The following is a 19,970-nucleotide window of genomic DNA, read 5'->3' as shown; positions in this document are numbered from 1 at the left end:
GTAACTTATGAGATTTTTATGGGTACCCTGTTCCACAACAGTCTATCACTCCATGACTTTAGTATGCATTCTTGCATGAATCAGTTACTACCACAGTGGTTGTTAAGTGGTGATTTTCTAATTCTATGATTTTCTACATTTATTAATTGGTACTCTTCTATTAAGAAGAGTTCTCCATCCCCATCCTGACCCCCGTCCCTATTTAGTATCATTTCTAAACAGGAACCATTCCGTGTCAGTCACGCTGACGCTCAAATTGTCCCAGATTTGGTCAATGGGAGCACCTCTGTGCTTCCGACATATCACTGTTGTTTGGGGGGCACTTCCTTGCTTTCTGGCATAATGAGATGTTCAAAGCTCACCATGTAATTTTCCTGCCCTGTTTCTAGAATCTGCCATATCTCAGAGAAGCCCTGGCTCCTTTTAGGGAAGAATGGTATTTAGAAACCAAGACCAAGGTAACGGGAGTGCTCTTTGCTACCGGGGCGTCATTGCTTCTAGTCCTTTCAGTGGACAGAGTTGGAAATATAATTTTTTTAAATCCTGAGCTCATTCTTACAGTTTTCTAATTCCAACCCAGCACCATAGGATTCTCTCTGATCCTTCCCCCATTACACAAATATACCTCCCTCCCATTAATTCATTAAGCCTGAAAATGAAAGAACAAAATAAAATGCCTGCTGTAAGGTAAACTTCATGCTTCTGTTGAGATTATTCTAAACAATTGGGAAAACTGAGAGTATTCATGCTCAAATTTTTAAAATTCCATTCTACAGCATGAATCATCATTTTTTTTTTCCAGTTGGAATCTGAGGAAGGGTATATTCATGTTTCCATTCTTGAGAATGCTTTTCTACCTTCTAAATTGAAAGTGCATTTTAGGAGCTAGAAGAAGCTTATGACAGGAACAAGGCATGAAATTACAGAAGTGCAAAGCCCAAGACATGCTCTTCTGACCAAATGTTGGCCTGCTTTTCCCAAGAGGGTAAGGTTCAGTAGAGAAATTTTCCATGGGGAAATGCTACAGCATAGAGGGTAATAGTGGCCGAAGGGGAGGTGGGTGAAAACTCCGCATACTCTCAGGTTTGGGTTATTTCTTATTAAAGGTAAAAGTTGTATCTTTAGGTAGAAGATAAATTTGGCTATTATGTAATGGTTCATAATAGGTTTTTAGGTTTTATCCTACATATTCAAAAGTATTGACGTTTCTTGGTGCAAAAGGACCGTGGCAGCTGGTAAAATGGTAAAAGGGCATTGTAAGTCCCAGCTCTTAAATGGGAAACACTTTCAGCATAAATGAAGCCTGGGCGGGCACAGGGTAGCACGCTCCTACACTTCTGGTTGGAATGTAAACTGCCCTCATCGTGAGGGAGGGCAATTTGGCCATTCTCTTTGACCCCATTTGCATTTCTAAGACTTTTGCCCCAAAGAAATAGAACTGTAAAATATTATCTTTGAAGTAATACACGATGACATTATTTACTACATTTAAAACATTGAAATAAAACGTAAGTACAGGGCTTTCCTGGTGGCGCAGCGGTTGAGAGTCCGCCTGCCGATGCGGGGGACGCGGGTTCGTGCCCCGGTCCGGGAGGATCCCACGTGCCGCGGAGCGGCTGGGCCCGTGAGCCATGGCCGCTGGGCCTGCGCGTCCGGAGCCTGTGCTCCGCAACGGGAGAGGCCACAGCGGTGAGAGGCCCGCGTACCGCAAAAAAAAACCACAAAAAACACAACAAAACAAAAAACAAAGTACAAGTTGATTGAACAGTTGTGGTTCTCCCATAAGAAAGAACATTATGCTCCCATTAAGTCGTGTGCAGAAGAATACTTAACAATGTCAGAAAAAGATGAGTGCGGTAGTTCGGGGAAGTCGTGGCTGGGGTAGATTTACTTCTGGGCGGCCTTGCCAGGAGGTGCCGCCGTCCGGGTGCCAGCTTCGCGAAGGGACGTCTGTTAGGCCCCCCGGCTTGAGGTTCGATCCCTGGCTCAGGTGGACCCTGGGCTCATGACCGTCACCCTCACATGCAGAGGCCACCCAAGGCCAGGCCCACAGTGGGCAGAATTAGCAAAAGCCCTCGGGGCAAAAGGAACTCTTGTGCTCAGGTCCCTCTGGTCTGTTTGGATTTGGATTCCCTTGGATTTTTTCCAGGTCGTTCCTATTTTATCAGGTCTTTGATACTTTTAAGAAGATTTCTAAACCATGTGATTCAGCATTTTTACTTGTTTCCGGCAGTTACGTGTGTTGATCTGAAGTTCCTAGCTGCCATTATTGGAAATGGAAACCCCTTGAATTAATTTTTTTTTAATTGAGGTGAAATTTGCTAACAGTGAAATGCACAGAGCTTGGATCTACAGTTCGATGGGTTTCGAGAAATGTGTGTTCCTAATTAACCAACATCCCAACCAGGATACAGAACATTTCCGTCATGCCCCCTTTCAGTCGATGCCCTTGTCTCAGCAACACCGATTTCTAACACTCCAGTTTCCTTAGACGTGCCTGTTCTTGAACTTCCTTCCAATGGACTCACCATCTGTGCTCTTTGCGTCTGGTTTCATTCACTCAACATAATATTTATGAGAAACACGTGTGGTTTTGCATGTATCACCAGTTCATCCTCTTCTAATTCAGTGTAGCATTTCACAGACCACAATCTGTTTATCCATCATCTGCAGATTTACATTGTTTGCAGGGGGTGGGGGGTGTTGGTTTGTTTGTTTTGCTATTACAAATAAAGCTTCTGTAAACATTCTTCTACAAGACTTTTTATACATACGTTCTCATCTCTTTGGGGTAAATACCTAAGAGTACAGTTGACGGGGCATAGGGCAGGTGTATATTTAATTGTATAAGAAATCAACAAGTTTTTCAAAGAGCCCATTTTAGGCTTTGCCCCAGCAACACCCCGGCAACGTGTGAGCGTTCCAGCTACTCTGCATCTTCCTTAACATTTGGTATTGACAGTCATGTGAATTTTGGTCATTCTTATGGGCAGGAAATAGGATATTGCTGTGGTTTTTAAAATCAATCTTATTGAGATATAACTTACATAAACTAACTGTACCTATTTTAAAGGTACAGTTTGATGAGTTTTGATAAATGCATATAATGGTGTAACCATCTCCTCAATTAATATATATCATATTTCTATCACTAGCCAAAAAACCCCTCATGCCCTGGCCACCAATAATCCCCATCCCATCACCCACCGATATAATTTCTACACTACAGATTAGCTTTGCCTGGTCTACAATTTCACATAATTGGAATCATACAATACATATACTGTTTTGTGTCTGACTTCTTTTATTCAGCACAATGTTTCTAAGATTTATCATTGCTCTGTGTGTTGGCAGTTTATTTTTTTACCAAGTAGAATTCCATTGTATGAGTAAACCAAACTTTGTTTTTCCATTCCGCTGCTGATGGGCATTTGCAGTGTTTCCAGTCTGGGGTTATTATGAATAAGGCTGCGCTAACCATTTGTATACAACCCGTTTTGTGGACACACCTTGAACATGTTTTCATCTCTCCTGGGTAAATTCTCTGGGAAAGGAATTACTGGATGACATGGCAAGGGGGTGTTTCCCTTTTTAAGAAAACTGCCAAATGATTTTCCAAAATGATTTTACCATTTTATGTTCTCATAAGCAATGCTTTGAGTTCCAACTGTGCCTTGTCTTTGCCAACATGTAATGTTGTCAGTCTTTTTATTTTCAGTCATTCCAGAGGGAGTGTAGTGGCATTTCACTGTGGTTTTAGTGTGCATTTCACTGTGCCTGTTTCATGTGTTTTTCTATCCATGTATCTTCTTTTGTGAAGTATTCTTTTATACCTTTTGCCCATTTAAAGATGGAGGTGTTGGGAGGGGGAAGGGTAAGCTGGGACGAAGTGAGTGGCAGGGACATATATACACTACCAAATGTAAAATAGATAGCTAGTGGGAAGCAGCCGTATAGCACAGGGAGATCAGCTCCGTGCTTTGTGACCACCTAGAGGGGTGGGATAGGGAGGGTGGGAGGGAGGAAGACACAAGAGGGAGGGGATATGGGAACACATGTATATGTACAACTGATTCACTTTGTTACAAAGCAGAAACCGACACACCATTGTAAAGCAATTATACTCCAATAGAGATGTTAAAAAAAAAAAAAGATTAAAAATGGAAGTGTTTTGTCTTCTTATTGAGCTGCAATAATTCTTTATATACACTGGAAATAAGTCCTGTGCAGATATCTGTATTACAAATATTTTCTCTTAGGCTATGGCTTGTGTTTTCATTTTCCCACATATGTCTTTTTTTTTTTTAACATCTTTATTGGAGTATAATTGCTTTACAATGGTGTTTTAGTTTCTGCTGTATAACAAAGTGAACCAGCTATATGTATACACATATCCCCATATCTCCTCCCTCTTGCGTCTCCCTCCCTCCCACCCTCCCTATCCAATATGCAAGCTTCCCTATCCCTATGCAAGCTGTTCTGTGGGCTGCAGTCCTCGCGTGTCTGCAGGGTCCTCCTGCCCTGCCAGTGGAGACCATGGTCAAGACCCTCCTGGAAGAAGCCTGCGCGCCGGCACTGCTGACGGGGCCGAGCGGGGGAGGGTAGAGCTAGGGGATGTCGCCTCCCGTCCAGCGCAGCGCTGCCGGGTCCTCCAGATCTAGATTCCTGCCCAGAACATCAGCTCTTCTTCTGGTCTCAGCCCTCTCCCCATAGGGATTCAAATTCAGTTTGATGGATAAGGAGGAAACGGATGTCACGGCTCACCCTTCACTTTCTCTTCCTCCTTCTGTGAAAAGCCCATCTCTCCCCAAAGCAACCCAGTCTTTCCTCCCAGTGGCAATTCTCCTCTGTACCTAGGAGACCAGCTTAGTCTCACCTCCCCAAAAGTGCCCTTTCTCTTTGTGGAGGTGTTCTCTAAACATCTCCATGTCGGCAGAAAGTCTTCAGCTAATCTTTCCGAGACTAAAAGCCCCATTCGGGCGGTCTTTCTGGAAGAAGCAGAATATGCTCCTGCTGTGAGCCTCAGGGGAAGGGCCAAGCCTGCACTTGACGCCTGCCTGACGGCTTTCACTCACCGGTCCCATTCAAGCACATCCCAGGGCTCCCTAGCTCCCTACGTGTCAGGCATGGGGCCTGCCCTGTCCTATAATGGAAGCTGGGCAGGAGTGGAAACAGACATGCAAATGGGCCGTTATAATCCTCTGAGGCATCTGTCGTAAGGGACAGACAAGGTGGCAAACAAGCAAAGGGACCAAACCAGCCTGGAGGGTCAGGGACAATTAACAGGACTTCTCTAGACTGAAGAGTAAGTAGTAACCTAGATGCAGCAAAGGACTGGAAAGCTCTCCAGGGTGAGAAGTAATGATGAATATCTTTAGTGTTTTCATCATTAAACATAATGGTGGCTGCCAGTTTGAGGAAAAACAAAACAAAACCCATCATGTTAAGGAGGTATCTTTCTCTATTTTCCTGGAACTTGTTTTAAAATCAGGGATTGGAGTAGAATTTTGGCTCTGTCACTTCACTGTTCACTTTATAAGGTACAGAGAACTGCTTTCTCCAACGATGTAATAATAACTAGTACTGGCCAATGAAATTCAGAAAGAAAACAAAATAATAGATGAATGTGTTGGAAAGAGGCAAAGTATTGTTCTGATACCAACTCTCCGACACCAACTGGGTGTCCCGCAACTCGATTCTGCTCTGACGCCCACCCACCAGAGTGAGTATCAGCACCCATGGATCAGGGTGGAGTCCTCACAGTAATGACCCCTTTCAGACTCCAGCCTCAAGGCTCAGGGACCAGCACTCCTACCAACCGGCTACAAACATGGGGCTCCCACAACCCCCTCCCTCAGGTCTGATAACCCTGGAACAAATCACAGAACTCACTGAAAAAATTTTCAGTTTTTTAACAAAGGATGCACATAACACGAGGTCTGGAGGGTACCGGACGCAGCTTCCACGCCCTCTGCATGGTGCAGGCGACAGGCCTCATCCCACAACCACTGCTCTATTCACCAAGCAGGAAGCTCCACCAGAGTTGGTGTCCGGAGGTTTCACTGGGGTTCTACTGTGTAGGCACGACCGATCAAATCACCGGCCATGTGCCTGAAGGCAATCTCCTACATCCCTCTCCTCCCCAGGGATGGCCGGCCTGAAGTTCCAACCTCTAATTGTGTGGCTGGTGTTTCTGGTGAGCCGTTCCCATCCTGAAGCCCCCCGGGGACCCACCAGGAGTCGCCTCATTGGCTCTCCTGTCACTCAGGAAATTCCAAGGATTTTTGAAGCTCAGTGCCCAGATTTGATGACAATGTTCAGACGTCTTCTTTTTGTACTACAAGTATCCGTTGAAAATTACTTAAAACTAATAAAAGAGTTTCCCCCAAAAAAGCCAAATATGAACTAAATTATAAAAGTCAGAGCGCTTCTTTTATACCACTAAGACCGGTAATAAAATAGAACAATCCGGCGGTCTTATGACAGTAGCCAGAAAATGTATACAACTCACTAAAGTTAATAAGAAACGTGGCATAGACTCCAGGGGACACAAGGGAAGGTCAGGAAAAGAAAGCCGTACGAGGTTGGGTTAGGCAAGGGGACTCCCGAAGCAGGAAGGGGAACAGACGGCCGGCCGTGGGGCCGACTTTCAGTTTGGTGACTAAAGATGGCAGGGAGTGCATCACGGCGGGATTAACTGAGCTCAAAATGTCCAACATACCTCGGGTATGATTACGAGGGGCAAGACGCCGCCTGCGGTTCGGTAATACTAGGAGGCTTATTACACGGCAGCGCTCGGGACCGGCACCAGGCTGCGACTTTGCTTGTGGCCACCGACTAGACGGCCGATCTGAGAGCTGAGCCACACACGGAATCCGTCATCCCCGTCGTGAGTCTGGGGCGGAGGACAGAGATGGGTACACCGCTCAGAGTGAACGCCAAGTCCGGCTGAAGACGAGAAAGCAGGGAGGGTTTAACGGAGGACATCTAAGCCGAGGCTTTACTGCTTTACATCGAGCTCATTTACTGCAACCTGATAACAGAGTTTACACTTATTTGTATTCATGATGACTTAAAAAGAAAGTTTAAATCTGCTTAGAGGCTGGTATGCTTTACTCATTTTATTTTTCTACCATCACCATCTAGCGGAGAAAACTTTGAACTTCAGGCAGAATGAGCTGGGGTTCAGGAAAACAGGGTAACGGAGGGCTTACTCTGTGCTTGGCACGGTACTAAACACCGTTACATTCACAAGATCACTTAATTCTCACAACAGATTGAGAGGGAGGTATTACTGTCCCCCTCTTAGGTTTGCAAGCTGAGTCTGGGAGGGGAAGGAGCTCGCCCAAGGTCACACCACGTCCAACTCAAGCCCAGATTCTAGGGCAAGTCCAGTGCTCTTTCGCTTCACAGTCCATCCAAATGGTGCGGTTTTATTCATGTATGAGGCCATGGGAGTAAGGTACGTATACGTATATGGAGAGTTTTGTCTTTTCTTCATATGTTTCCTTTCTCTTATTTTTTCTTTTACATATTATATATACGAGCAGAACACTTGTATAAAAATAAAATGGGATTATACTATATAGCTTTGTATCTTCTAACTTTCACTCCATATTATGCAATGAATATTTTCCCATTACAGTAAAAACTTTTGAAAATATATATTAGGTAACAATAAAGACAGATATAGAATTACATTTATGTGTAAATACACAGTGTAGTCTTGGGATATATTTTTCTTTTTGAAATGCATTTTAAAAGACTGAAATAGGGTGCTGAAATATTAACAATGAGAATCTCTGAGCAGATTTTCCATAATAAGCATATATTATTTCTAAAAAAAATAAGTTTTAAGCTTTACATTTATTAGAGGACTCAGGAAGCTTCAGAGTTGTTGCCCAGTTTGTTGTCATTATTTTAGAATATTTTGCTTGTGTTAGAGGAGACCACATGTCCATCTATTTCTAGACGTGTTTAAAACGAACGTGGTGTGTTATAGTTCCGTATTTAGTAAAACTCTCCTTCACAACTCATTGTGAGGTCAGCCCTGGAACCTGACGGGCGGGATGCGCTGCACCAAACCGTGCCACTTTGGCGTAAGGACTATATTGAGCTGCAGGCAATTAAGCTGATACAAGAAAAGCTCTCTGCTCTCTCCCTACTTCCTAAGAGCAGGACATAAATTTGCAAAGGTGTGCCCCCCCCCCCCCATCTACCAGGAAGGGCAAAAGTTAACCACAGGAGAAAACTCTAGACCCTCATCAGCCCAGAGGTGGCACTGGAGCAATGTTTATAACCAGCTTTACTAACTAGTTCTTGTCTCCCATCAGTTTCCCATGTATTTGCCTTCCCCCAATTTGCCGCCCTAGAAACTCAAGGTCCTTTTCCTTTGTCTTGTCGCTTCTCTACAAATGATTTGTTCTTTTGATAAACTGCGACGTAAGCCCGCCCATCACCAGGTACTCCGCGTGTAGGGGCGCTGCAAATGTTAACAGTCTGTTTTTCTTTTTAATCTGTCTCTCGTCGGTTAAATTCACAGGGCCCAAGCTAATAAACCTAAGACAAGGAGAGAAGATTTCTTTCCCCGCCCGCAAACCTCTTCTCAAAGTACTTGCTTTTGTGAAGTTCGGGGCTGGATGCTCTGGGCGAGAAGTAAAGGCTATATAAAAGCTCATGACCCTAACACTTCAAATTGTATGATGGCCAAACAATAAAAGACTCCTTAACTCTTTTTTTTTTTTTCTTGCAGCACGCGGGCCTCTCACTGCTGTGGCCTCTCCCGTTGCGGAGCACAGGCTCCGGACGCGCAGGCTCAGCGGCCACGGCTCACGGGCCCAGCCGTTCCGCGGCACGTGGGACCTTCCCCGACCGGGGCACGAACTCGTGTCCCCTGCATCGGCAGGCGGACTCCCAACCACTGCGCCACCAGGGAAACCCATAACTCATTCTTACTTACCTTTTCTACTAATGCTACTTTTGAGCCTAACATACGTAGTTGGAAAAACTATCAGAAAGTCAGATTTCAGTCCTCTCAACACTTGCCAGCAGGTTGGGACACATGCTTCACAACCAGTATCAACTGAAAAAAAAACTTCCTTTGCCCTTTCCTTTTACACCATCTTTTACCTAATTCTAGTTCTTTGTGAGGCATTCCTTTTTGTAAAATCATCTCATATGAAGAGGCTCATTTAACCCTTAGGGGTTTGCATTTGGGTAAGTTCCAAGGAGATGTTCTTGTGCAGATTAAATAAACATCCCAGTTTTGTCAACTTCTAGGAAAGTCTCTTCTTTTCTAAAATTGTCTCACTTCTGTTTTCATTCCCCTTCTATTTTCTTCTTCTAAATACCAAAAATGCAGGTTTGTGTCACATTTCTGAAGGAGAAGTTTAGAGAAAAGCAGGAACGCGTGCCAGAGACGGTCATCCCGTCGCCCCAGGCCAGCCCCTCGCGGGTCTCAACCCGATGTCGCTCGGCCCGGGGGCGGCGTGCGCGGCGGAGCCTGAAGCCGCCTCGAGATGCCCGCGCATTTCTGACGTTTAACTACAAAACGACCGTAAGACACGACGTGTGCGAGCGCGCGTTTGGGGTAAAAGGCCAACAATCTGGGGCGGCCGATTCTCTTTCCGTGTTTCTGCCCGCAGCCGCCGCCCAGGCGAACACTCCCACCCGGGAGGACCTACGTGCTCCTTTTGCTGCGTCCCACCCAGCTCCCTGTCGGCGCGTCCGGCGTCGCTCCCATTTCTCCGCCCCCTGCCCTTCGCCCCCTGCCCTCCGCCCCTTGCCCTCCGCCACGCGCGGAAAGCCACTCCCCTCGCGCTGCCGCGGCGCGTTTCCACGGCTCCGCCAGCGCCCCGTCCACGGAGGATAGGCCTGCGCACGCGCAACCCGCTGGCCTCTCGCGAGGCCGGCCGGAAGGGAACGCACTGCAGCCGGGAGAACGTCCACGGACTACACTTCCCGACAGGCCGCGCGAACCGTTGAGAGCGGCCGTGGCCTACGTTTCCCGTCAGGCCGCCCGGACCGTTGCCAGCGGCTGCCGGGCGAGGGGCGGCGGACTCCGCTTCCCGGCGCGCCCCGCGAGGCGCCGGGGCCGCCGGCCGAGGGCGGGCCGACGCGGGCAGCCCGGACGTGAGGCATGAGCGGCGCCCTCCGCCGGCCCGCTCGCGTCCTGCCACCTCCCCGAGCGAGGGTCGCGCGGCGCGGGGCCTAGCGCGGCGGCCGCCATGGAGGTGAGCGGGCCCGAGGACGACCCGTTCCTGGCGCAGCTGCACCGGGTGCAGTGCCCCGTGTGCCAGCAGACCATGCCCGCCGCGCATATCAACTCGCACCTAGACCGCTGCTTGCTGCTGCACCCGGCGGGCCACGCGGAGCCCGCGCCGCCCCGCGCCAAGCGGCGCCGGCCGTCCGAGAGCTCCGCGCTCAAGCAGCCGGCCACGCCGACGGCGGCCGAGAGCAGCGAGGGCGAGGCCGAGGAGCCGGACGACGGCGGCGAGACCGAGAGCCGAGAGAGCTACGACGCGCCGCCCACGCCCAGCGGCGCGCGGCTCATCCCCGACTTCCCGGTGGCGCGGCCCGGCAGCCCCGGCGGGAAGGGCGCGGGGCAGCGGCCGGCGGCGGCGGCGGGCAGCGCGTCCCCGCGGAGCTGGGACGAGGCGGAGGCGCCGGAGGAGGAGGAGGCGGCGGGCGACGCGGACGGCGAGGACGACGCGGGCCGCTGGGACGCGGACGCCGCCGCCGCCTTCGAGGCCCCGGGGGGCCGCCCGCACGCCCGGGCCCCCGCGGCCGAGGAGGTGCGGCAGCTACTGGAGGGGAAGCCGCTGGCCGACACGATGCGGCCCGACGCGCTGCAGGACTTCGTGGGGCAGGGCCGCGCCGTGGGGCCCGAGACGCTGCTGCGCTCGCTGCTCGAGGCCAACGAGGTGCCCTCGCTTATCCTGTGGGGGCCGCCGGGCTGCGGCAAGGTGAGCGCGTCCGCCCGCCCCGCAGCGCCCCACGGGCCGCAGGCGCGTCTTCCGGGCGTTAACAGAGTGAAAGTGTCTGAATGCGGGGGGTGCGCGGGAATCGGGGAACCCCCGCGGCGGGCCGCCCAGAGCCGTGGCCCATCCTGTTCCGGGGGCGGGTGGAGCCAGGTGTGCAGCCAGCAGTCGGGAATTGTAGAATTTCTGTTGTGCTGCTGCCGGCTCCTTGTAGCCGTTGGTGTTTTCAGCAGACGGGTCTTCGTTAAAACTTGAGACTGCTCGCTTAACAGGACTGACAGGAGAATTCCTTCTCTCTGCGAGCCGCCTTCATCCACCGTTTCCATAACCGTCCTTAGGATGGCTTGTCCTTTAAAGAAGCAATATCAGTGCATCTTGGTGGCCCGTGCTTTCTTAGGGGCTGGCACAAGCCCAGAGGAGGGCACTTAGGATGTTGGGATCTAGAGAACACGTCACTGGAAGAGAGCTGGGGAGGCTGGGAAGGAGCCCTGAGGAGACAGGAGCTAGGACGGAGAAAAGAGAAAGCGAGGAGGTGCTGAAATGCGTGTTTTCCTATCTTCCGGGAAAGGGAGGAGAAGGAGGAGTACCAGTGAGCGAAAAGCAAAGCCCAGGACGAGGTGCGAAGGGGCTCGGAGCTGTGAGCGGGCTCAGACTCCTCGGTGCACGAGGGCTTTTACGATTTCTCTCCGGTTTTTCTTTCTGGCTTCGTCTCCCGCAGCTTAATCGCATCTCCGTTTATCCCAGTTCCTAGAGTGCGTCCTGCTCATGGTGTGGCGCCTTGTTTGCACTGGAGCTTTTCTGAAGCCAGGAACAATCGGAGATGACCCAGGAAGTATGGCACCACGCGGTAGCGTTCTTAGTGATTCCCTAGAGCTCTTAAGACGGTCAGAACAGCTAATCAGGTGGAGGACGTAGAGGCAGATGGCAAGAAAAACGCCCCTGTGGAGGGGCGCTCACAGCAGATGCCTGGCAAGAGAGCCAGTGGGCCGAGCTGCGCAGAGTAGTGGTAGGTCACCGGTCACAAGCGAAGCCGGTGTGGCCTGTAGGCTGGGCTTGCTGAGGGGCAGCCGCAGTGCGTGACGGTGCTGTGTGACCCTCGGAACACAGAACGCCCCCTCCCACTCATTCAGGAGCAGGTTTGCCTCTCTCGTGACACAGTATTCCGTTTTTCTTTACCTCCATCCTGAACTGCTGACTTCACTGCTGACAGTAACAGTAAAGTGAATAAGAGCGCGTGTGTGTTCATCAGGCACGCATTCAACGCCACGCGCTGAACACCGCTTTCCCTGCATCTCTCCGTCGCTTCCCGGGAAGCGCTGACGGGGTCGCAGTGCCGCTGTTCCATCTCTGTCCCCAGTGGACAGTCCCGCGGGGCGGGGGTCGCCCTGAGCGCCGGGGGTCGTCGTTGATCTCTCAGTTCAAGGGCTGGCTCTCCTTTTCCGAGCTGCCCTGCAGAGCTTCTGGATGTGGCCCAGCCAGCCCCGTGGGTCTGCGCCTCACCCGCCGGTGGTGCTGTTTCCTTGGCTGGGAGAGGTCACGGCGGTCGCCAGGCTTTGCTCCCTCAAGGTGGCCGCTCTTTCCGGGGATTCCAGAGATCTCAGCGTCCCCAGGAAGGCATCAGATGGGGTTAGACACAAAGGAGAGATCGGGATCGGCCAAACTTTCAGCAGCTTTCCTGTTTTCTTTGTAACATTCTTTTCCACGTTTGGAAGCGTGCTGCGCCGTTTCCGATCGTATCTGCTGCCGAGCGCGCCTCCGCGTTCAGGCTGTGGGTAAACGCTGCCGTGGCTGCTCTGACAGCCTGGGTGCGCGTCCCTCCATCTCATCAGCTTCCACGCTCTGCCCTCTGTCACAGACCACGCTGGCCCACATCATAGCTAACAACAGCAAGAAACACAGCGTGAGGTTCGTGACGTTGTCGGCGACCAGCGCCAAGACAACCGACGTGCGCGACGTCATCAAACAAGCTCAGAACGAGAAGCGCTTTTTCAAGAGGAAGACCATCCTTTTTATTGACGAGATTCATCGGTTCAATAAGTGCCAGCAGGTATGTTCACTTCTTTCTGCTTTCTTTTGGTCCTTGTGAATGCTGACGTGAGTGCAAAGCCCGTGAGGTCCCTGCATAAATGCTCGGGGCTGGGGGTGGTGATAACTCTCCGTCTGCAGAAGCCTAGACCCTCAGCCCCTCTCCTTTATGCCTCCGTGTCCGTACTTTTTTTAGCGTTTTTTTTGGTGACCAGAAAATGCTTCCTCTATCTAATGAATGAAACTGTTGGTGTTGTATCTCTGAGCTATACATATCAGAAAAACCACTTTGGGTCAAGCTTCCAATTTTCATAAATGTTTAAACATCAGGACTCACAATGAGCAGTCTTAAGTCCCTCACCTAATCCTGAACCCAGAATTAGGACAAGGAAGGAACAGCCGATTTACCCAGGATCCTGCAGGTTGTCGACCGGGGTCCGTTTCTTTTGTTTTTCTCCACGATCAGGACACGTTCCTTCCTCACGTGGAGTGTGGAACCATCACGCTGATTGGGGCGACCACGGAGAACCCCTCCTTCCAGATCAACGCCGCCCTTCTGAGCCGCTGCCGAGTTATCGTTCTCGAGAAGCTTCCGGTGGAGGCCGTGGTGGCCGTCTTGATGCGGGCGATCAACTCCCTGGGGATCCACGTCCTGGACTCCAGCTGCCCTGCCGACCCTCTGGGCCACGGCAGCAGCAGCGGCTCTGAGTAAGTGGCTCCGGCTCCGGCTCCGGCCCCGGGGCAGCAGGCCGGCGTGGAGCAGCGTCCCCCGAGGACAGGCGGGAGTGGAGGAGGGAGGCGCTGGGCTGCAGACAGGCGGACAGGCGTGGCTCCGTCTCCGCGCACAGTTCCTGGCTTTGCACAGGCCAGTTAGAGCCCATCGTGGGCTCATCTGTAGTTATTCCAGCTTTAACTGCTTGGCCGCTTTCTCTAGTTCTTGGGTGTTTGCTTTCGTGCTGACAGATTGGGGGCTTCCTAGCACACTTTTTTTTAAGGCTTGGAAGACTGACCATGAGAAGCCTTACTGATTATTTTCCTCACAGGATAGACTTACCTCACGAATCTTTTGAAGTTTGTGCTCAGTTCCAATTTTCTGTTCCTGCAGTTTTTTTTCTTTTTAGCCACCAAGAGTTAATATGAACGTTACCGTAAAACTCCTTGAGTCTTTTTAGGAAGATTTTTGAGCACTCTAGAGGTCCAACTCGGTTCCGTGAAAGTAAAGAAACTTTAACTGAAGAGGATGCATTAAAGGCCATCCCTTTGCTCTTGGTGGTCTCCTGCTGTGTCATGAGAGCTGCGTGATGCATGGGGGATGTATCTTGGATGATTGGCTGGGTTACTTGGGTCAGAGGTTTTCCCTTTTTTGTATTAGGGCGTATTCCTCAGCTGCGCCGGGGTCCCGCGTCGGCAGCCATAATGCTGGGGGGTGAGGCCCATCTGCTGGGAGGCTCGTGCCTCCACCCTCACCCCCACTGCTCTGGAGCCACTCTTCTGTGAGGATTAAAGCACAAGCCCAGATTTTAGGCTCAGGGCTAAGGTTTCAGCCGCCCCTCCCCGTGTGTGCGGCTTCCACCACTCGCTCCTGTGTTGGATGCAGGAGGAGCTATGTGGTGCCTCGTGAGAGCCCTGGACGCGGCCGAGGACCCCATCGGCACCAGGTCGCGTGGCTTTAGGGCAGAGCTGAGGCGGGATCGCCACCCGCGGTGCAAGCTCCAGGAGGGGCCTCTGCGTGCGAGGCGTGCGCCGGGGTCTGCAGGGCTGCTGCCCGCCTCGTGTGTCCAGTCCAGCTTTCCTCCAAGCAGCACGTCCACTGCAGACTCACAGAACCGAGTGATAAAGGGAAATCGAGAGGGGGAAATAATTCTGTGTTTTTCGTGCATGTACTGGTTGTCGTTATATGTCTACAACTTTCTATCCCACGTTCTCATTTATCTAGGGTAAGTTATTTATTTTATTCGCGTCAGTATTTCATGGGATGACTGTCAGGTTCTCCCCGCCCCCATCCCTGCCGAACCGTAGTTTAAGTGAAACGTGGGCCAGAGCAGCAGGCAGCGTGGCGATGGTCAGGCCTCATTCGTGGGTCTGTGTGTTAGCAGCTCTGACAAGAGGTTAAGTTGGGAGACGTCATAGGTCATTTGCTCAGGAGGCTGAGGCTCAAAGAGGCTGGGTCACGTGCCCCAGATCACACAGCTTGAATGATGGAGCTGGATTTTGAAAGCGTGCTTCTAACCCAGTTGAGAAAAGGAGCCTGAAGTTCAGGGGGTTACTTAATGCCTCCCTGGTACTGAGTGAAAGTGCTACTGGTGAGTATTAACATTCTAACCTTTGTCTGTGCTGCGTCATGGCCAGGCAGACTGTATTAATCTGTAAAGGATTAGGAACCAAAGGCTCCCATCCGTAATTTAGTGGTTGTGTCTTTTGACCAGATCTGCGTGTCACGCTTACCAGGGATACAGTTTGAAAAGGCATGTGCCCAGGGTCGGGCCCTGGAGGCTGTGGAGTCAGTAAATCTGAGCTGAGATCCACACACCTGGATTTTAGGAAAGTTCTCTGTGTAACGTGACAGACGTACGTCGCTCTTGTTACCCTGACCGCGGAGTGTTCCTTTTCCTTAGAGAGAGTCACAGAGCGTTGTTTTGTCATTCAGGGAGCGGTTCACTGAGCCACATACGTGCTTCTGTTCTGCATGAAATAACAGGCGCATTTTCACTTAACTTCACTCCTCCTGCAGCTTAGACATCCAGCCGTAGAATCCTCCAGATCGCAGGAAAACAAGGTGCAGAAAGATGCAGGCCTTGGGAGGGAAGGGGGAAGGAGGGAGCTGGCCTTGCCGCACGCATCCAGGTTCTGGCTCAGACCACATGCTGCTCTCCAGCTAGAGAACGAGGCTGTCACTTCCTTCTTCTCTGGGCCTCATTACTTTGGAATGTGATCTTTCCCAGTGCACTTAAACCATTTTTTCCCTTATTATGGAACGTTTTTTTTTGTTTGTTCTTTTTGTTTTTGTGGTACGCGGGCCTCTCATTGCTGCGGCTTCTCCCGCTGCGGAGCACAGGCTCCGGACGCGCAGGCTCAGCGGCCACGGCACACGGGCTTAGTTGCTCCGCGGCATGTGGGATCCTCCCGGACCGGGGCACGAACCCGCGTCCCCTGCATCGGCAGGCGGACTCTCAACCACTGCGCCGCCAGGGAAGCCCTGGAACAGTTTTTTAAGTCACATTTTAACGATATAATTGACAGTCTACTGCTTATTTCTCTGTGGGATGCTGTGCAACTCCAGGCACTCAATCCCCAAGGTAGATTGCACCTCATTTTTATGACTTTGGAAAGTTACTTCCAAATGAAAAACATTGTGAAAGTGTCCGCTTCTGTCTTACGATAGCCTAAAACTCCCTGGAGCCCGAGCACTGCCCACGTGATCTGTGCAGTAGTGGTTGTTTTTTGAGGGTTTTGCCAAGGGCCATGCACACATCCCTGCCTCTGTTCTCGCGTGACCCTGCTCGGTTCCCTCTGCTGAGATCTCATGGTGTTCTGGCGCATTTATTCCTTTTCAGAAGCTGGCTGGAGTCAGCGGGGGTTGGGCTGGGCTGGCGGTGGCAGGGACCTCTGGCTGTCCTGTGCAGCATTCTTGGCAGCCAGTTCCCATGAGAGACTTAGCGCGTGACCGTCCCGAGTGGCACCTTGGTTAGTGGAGCCCACGTGCTGACAGAGTCGTTTGTGTTTAAAAAGACTCATTTTGGACGGGGCTGAAACCGGAGTGTGGCTCACATGGAAGAGGGGGTGTGGAGCCCTGGGGGCCGGGGTGGGTGCCCTCCCGTCCCCCGACTCCAGACCTGATGGACAGGATGACAGTGGAACGGTGTGGATTTTGATTGAGAGTCTAAACAGCGAAGGAAGGATTTCCTTTTCCACCCACGTAAAACTCATCCCCATTTTTAAAGGCTAGTCACAGTCCTCTCGTCGGCTTCTCTCGTAATTAGCGAGGCCCACGAGGAGGCGTGGACACGCGGGAGCCGCGGGAGGGCTGGGGTGTGAGAGCACCCATCTGTCTGTCCTCTGCCCCAAAGCACTTCGCGCCTCTCGGTGCATCCGGTGGACAGTCACACAGGAGGGAGGTGCGTGCGCCAGAGCCCTGACCTGAAGGTGGCAGAGCAACAGGTGACTTCACCCCTTTGTTGCTAGTGTTTACATTTTTTATAATCCCATTTGGTAAAAAAGTCATACTAGAGTTCTGAGTAGCTTGCTTGTGTTTCAGAATAGTATTTTTTGTTAGTAAGATTGCAAACGCTATATGGTATGACCCCAATTTTGTTTTAAAAACTAGATGGATATTTATAGGATAGAAATTCACAAGATGTTCAGAAGGTTCTGCCTGCCCCCCAGTATGTCCGGAACCCCAGGTTACGCCACCCAGGTTCGGTGAGGTTGATAGTGACGTGGGGGGATGGCCCATAGAGGACATTCAGCAAATGACCTGGTAGCTGTTGTTCTCTAGGTGGTGTGGATAAGGGGTTTTTATGTTTTTGGTTTTTTTGTACTTTTCATATGTCACTGTGTTTGAAAATACACGTTTCACTCTGAGATTGTGGGAAAATTGAAGTTGGTCCATTCGTTGTGCAGATGTGGAGTGCCTGCTGTCCCCCAGGCACTGGGCATAAAGAATGAAACGTAATTCCCATCCTTGCGGCCCCGGCAGTGGCGGGGAGACGGAGAGACGGCGTGTCACGACCAAATGGCCCAGCTCTGGGTGGCGCTTACTCAGGGCTCCGGCTTGATCCCTTTCCTCCTGCAGGTGGCCCTGCGGGCTCTTTGTTGCTAGGAAGTCTTCCAAGGAGATGGAAAGCGTTGCTGTTGTTAGTTCTGAGATGAGATGTTCAGGCCGTTGGGTCTCCCTGCCACCACCACCACCACCCCCGCCTGCCAAAAATGCACACGCGTATACGCACACACGTATACACACACACACACGTATACACACACACACACACACAGATGATGTGCCGTCACGGAGCCCCGACCGCCCTCCCTCTTAGGCATACCTGGGCTGCCACACCCCCTCTGATGTGGGCCCGTTTTCTCTTTAGTGTGGGTTGTCTAGGTTTTTTTCCAAATCATCAAAACTCTGCTTCAGAAACGGGCCGTCAGCTTTACAAAGAGCCAGTGAGGTGGCCTCGGTGTGTGCGGTGAGTGTGTGATCAGGAGGGGAGGAGGCCGGGCCTGCAGGCCGTTCCCACAGCCCTGGGCCCGTCCCGGGAGAGTCACTCAGAGCGCCGCCCATCTCTGGGGTGGTGGGCGGCCCCCGGAGGGCTTGGCTGTGGTGAGGGGGCAGGGAGACGAGTGAGAGCACTGGTTCGGGACCGTCAGGGCGTGGGTGCAGGTTGGGGCCGTCAGGCTGTTCACCAAAACGAGGGGGGGGGGTGCGGTCAGGAGCTCTGCATGGACCTCCGGAGACAAGCCGGGCCCCTTTCGTGGCCGCCTCCGCCCAGCCCAGTGGCTGCCTAGGAGCTGATTTCCAAGCTGCTGATGAAGGTTGCCGATGACACGGGCGAGCCGTAACTTTGAACAGTTATTTTTTGCTTTGCACTTGCGCAGCTGGCCCCTAGCCGGGAAGAGTAAGACCCCTCTGTGGAACTAGACGTGTCGCGTATCTTGTGTGACGAGACTGGGAATAGGAAAAGTAGCTCAGCTAGACTCGAAGGGGCCGTCGTCAGACCTCCTTTCCGCAGCTCCGCGTGTGCTTCGCGCTCCCGTGGCGGCACGGCCCAGGCCTGAATCCCAGAGCCCTGCTTCTGGGTCCTGCTGTGCCCAGAGGGGCTGGGGACCTGGCGGGTTGTTTGTAAAATAAGGAACGTGTGTATGCCTGTGTAGTTGTCGCTCAGTATCTGCGGGGCGGTGGTTCCAGGGCCCCTGCCCCAACAGATAACCGAAATCCGAGGGTGGCGGGCGCTCAGGTCCCTTCCACAAAATGGCGTAGTGTTCGCATAGGACCTGAGCACATCCGTATGCTTAGATCATCTCGAGAGCACTTAGAATACTTAACACAATGTAAATGACACGTAGACTGTTGTAAATATGTCGTGAGTGCTTTGTAAATAGTTGTGTGCAGCAGATTCAAGCTGTGTCTTTTGGAACTATCTGGAATCTTTCCCCCTGACGTTTTCCATCCGAGGCTGGTTGAATCCGTGTATGCGGAACCCGCAGATGCAGAGGGCAGAGCGTCCAGTGAAATCACCTCGCGACTCCAGGGCGAGGCAGTGCTCAGTCCTGATGATGCCGACCCGCGGGACACTGTGGACCCGCTTTAACACAGTGGTTTGGGATCCAGGGCAGAGGCTTGAACCTCGGGTGGCGCGTTAGTGGCCTTGAGGGGACAAAAGGTCACAGAGTGCTGCGGGGTGAGCGTGTCCCCTGAGTGTGACGCGCTCCCGGTGCTGTTGCAGGCCCTCCGTGTTCATAGAGGACAAGGCAGTGGACATGCTGGCCCGCCTGAGCGACGGGGACGCACGGACCGGACTGAACGGGCTGCAGCTGGCAGTGCTGGCCAGGCTGAGCGCCAGGAAGGCGTTCGGGAAGAAGAGCGGGCAGAGCTACCCTCCCAGCCGCGTGCTGGTCACCGAGAGCGACGTGAAGGAGGGCCTCCAGCGCTCTCACATCCTGTACGACCGAGCAGGTGAGTGACCGCCCGAGCCGCGCGGCCCCCGGGCAGCTCCGTGTCAGTCATAGAGGCGCCTCCCGCCCAGAGCCCCGTGTCACAGACCTGCCTCCCGGTTCCTCGCGTGCAGAGCACGACGGCCCTGATGAGAGCGGGTGTGCAATTGCGGGAAGTTGGGTGCGCCGCCTCTGATCTCAGTAGCTCAGTTTAGTTAGAGTTAGCTCAGTGAGAGTTAGAGTCTCGGCGAAAAATTAAGTTTACATAGAATTTGGTGCTTTTGTTTCATAATAGCTTTTTAAAAAGTGTGTATTTAT

The 19,970-nt window shown here is 51.9% G+C and overlaps 2 protein-coding genes across 13 annotated transcripts in view; one reads left to right on the top strand and one right to left on the bottom strand.

The window, feature by feature from the left end:
* MYLK4 (myosin light chain kinase family member 4) overlaps positions 1-9,748 on the bottom strand; it is a 91,507-nt gene extending 81,759 nt beyond the window's left edge. Inside the window, exons 1-2 of one of the 3 annotated variants that reach the window (XM_067006856.1) lie at positions 9,684-9,748; positions 6,722-6,948 (exon numbers count right to left, since the gene is read on the bottom strand). The gene's annotated coding sequence lies outside the window, so the exon portion shown is untranslated. Of the gene's footprint in view, positions 1-6,721; positions 7,578-8,959 lie in introns of those variants that run through there. The other 2 variants (XM_067006855.1, XM_059076623.2) reach the window with 2 other exon arrangements.
* Positions 9,749-10,098: 350 nt separating this feature from the next.
* The window catches only part of WRNIP1 (WRN helicase interacting protein 1), a 101,582-nt gene continuing 91,710 nt past the window's right edge, over positions 10,099-19,970 (top strand). For 2 of the 10 annotated variants that reach the window (XR_010835204.1, XM_067006845.1), the window contains exons 1-4: positions 10,099-10,964; positions 12,835-13,026; positions 13,471-13,712; positions 19,445-19,674. Coding sequence is in view for 8 of the 10 variants with exons in the window: in XM_067006845.1 (XP_066862946.1) it covers positions 10,227-10,964; positions 12,835-13,026; positions 13,471-13,712; positions 19,445-19,674 (1,402 nt within the window). In the remaining 2 variants the exon portion in view is untranslated. The remainder of the gene's footprint in view (positions 10,965-12,834; positions 13,027-13,470; positions 13,713-19,444; positions 19,675-19,970) is intronic. The other 8 variants (XM_067006848.1, XM_067006851.1, XR_009337678.2 and 5 more) reach the window with 5 other exon arrangements.

This window comes from Kogia breviceps, chromosome 10, assembly GCF_026419965.1.
Source record: "Kogia breviceps isolate mKogBre1 chromosome 10, mKogBre1 haplotype 1, whole genome shotgun sequence".
Taxonomy (NCBI): domain Eukaryota; kingdom Metazoa; phylum Chordata; class Mammalia; order Artiodactyla; family Physeteridae; genus Kogia; species Kogia breviceps.
Note: the sequence above shows the minus strand (reverse complement) of the source record. Positions and strands in the feature narration are given on the sequence as shown.